The 1496-nt window shown below is 48.1% G+C and overlaps 1 protein-coding gene across 6 annotated transcripts in view; it reads left to right on the top strand.

Moving 5' to 3' along the window:
* Position 1: 1 nt before the first annotated feature.
* Positions 2-1496, top strand: part of ACVR2A (activin A receptor type 2A) — a 94157-nt gene continuing 92662 nt past the window's right edge. For 3 of the 6 annotated variants that reach the window (XR_002828753.1, XR_002828752.1, XM_006086872.3), the window contains exon 1: positions 2-310. Coding sequence is in view for 1 of the 6 variants with exons in the window: in XM_006086872.3 (XP_006086934.1) it covers positions 256-310 (55 nt within the window). In the remaining 5 variants the exon portion in view is untranslated. The remainder of the gene's footprint in view (positions 311-1496) is intronic. The other 3 variants (XM_023752427.1, XM_023752429.1, XM_023752428.1) reach the window with 1 other exon arrangement.

Genomic DNA, 1496 nt, shown 5'->3' with positions numbered 1-1496 from the left:
GGTGTGTGGCGGTTTTCCCCCGTGGTGCATTTTTTTTTTTTTCATTGTTGTGCTCCTTTTTTTCCCCCCTCTTTTTTTTCCTCTCTCTCTCTCTTTTTTTTTTTAAAAAACAAACCCGTGAACGTTTTTTGATCGGGGCTTCCGAATATGTTTTATGACGGTTGATTTCACACCAGGAGGTTTGTCTCCGAGGAAGACCCAGGGAACTGGATATCTAGCGAGAACTTGCTCCGGCTTCCCCGGCGCCTCGGGAACATGGGAGCTGCTGCAAAGTTGGCGTTCGCCGTCTTTCTCATCTCCTGCTCTTCAGGTAGGTGCCCGGGCGGGCGGCGGGCGGGCGGGCTGCAGCCGCCGTGCGCGCCCCGGGGGAGCCGGGGGAGCCTTCCCCCCGCCCCGAGCCCCTCGGCGGCCACCCACCCCCCAGGCCCGATGGGGATCTGGAAGCCTCCATGCCTTTCCCCGGTGTGGAGGGAGGCTGCTGACTGATAAGGCTGGCCGCGCTGTTGTTGTGGAAGTGAGAAAGTCATGGTTTTGTGGCCATAACACGGGATGACAGCGCCGGTGGGGTGGCGATGAAGCCGCAGATACCACAAGTAACAATTTATGCAAAGGTTTGAGACCTGCAAGGCGGATTCTAACATGCCATTTAGTGTGGCATTCTCCAAAATAAGGGTGTGTGTGTGTGTGCTTTTTTTTTTTTTTTAAATCGTCTTTTAATTAGTGCTCCACCAGTGACTATCAACGGCAGAGATCGAGTCAGTTGCTACTTAATTTTGACCGTGAGAAACAATGGATCCTATCAGCAGTTTCATCGGGTCTCCCCTCACGTTGCCTTCAACTTCGGTGTCCAGCTTCGTGTTAAAAATAGTTGTAGTTGTTGCTGGAGAATTAACTATAACCCAGTGCAGGAGAGGTATGCCGCTGTGTTGGTAATGTGCTGGCTTCCAACCACCATTTATGTGCTCGGTTCTGGCATCGATTTTGCTTACCTACGGAATACTTATTTTTGAACGCGTTGTATTGAGGCATTGTTTTCGGGTTCAGAATCGCCCATTTGAAATGGTTCACACTGTCAGATACACTGTATTCATAAAGTAGGTTTTGGCTCAAGGTTGGAAGAAGAATCTGGCCCTTTTGTATTTGAAATTTTGATTTTGTGAGAACGTTCTGTGGTTGCAACCAGTGGTTGGAAAACTAAGCTAGGCTTTTGTATTTTGAAATTCTGTGAATGTGTCATCTAGCTCAGAGGTGTGCAGATGTACATAACAAGAGTTAGTTCCATAGGTGAACAATTTTAAAGTCGCAATGGATTTATTTATCTTGAAATTAAAAAATCAGTTACTAGGTTGTGAGATAGCATTATGGGGGCGGGGAGCGGGGAGGGTTTAGAATTGACAGGTTCTATGGCCACGTCTTTATCTCATTTGCCACAGGGAAATTAGAGGGTGGTGTCTTTTCTTTGTGTACCTCTGTGGTGTGTGTGTGTGTGTGTGTCA

This window comes from Myotis lucifugus, unplaced genomic scaffold (genome assembly GCF_000147115.1).
Source record: "Myotis lucifugus unplaced genomic scaffold, Myoluc2.0 scaffold_32, whole genome shotgun sequence".
Lineage (NCBI taxonomy): Eukaryota > Metazoa > Chordata > Mammalia > Chiroptera > Vespertilionidae > Myotis > Myotis lucifugus.
This window is presented reverse-complemented; position numbering and strand designations above follow the sequence as displayed.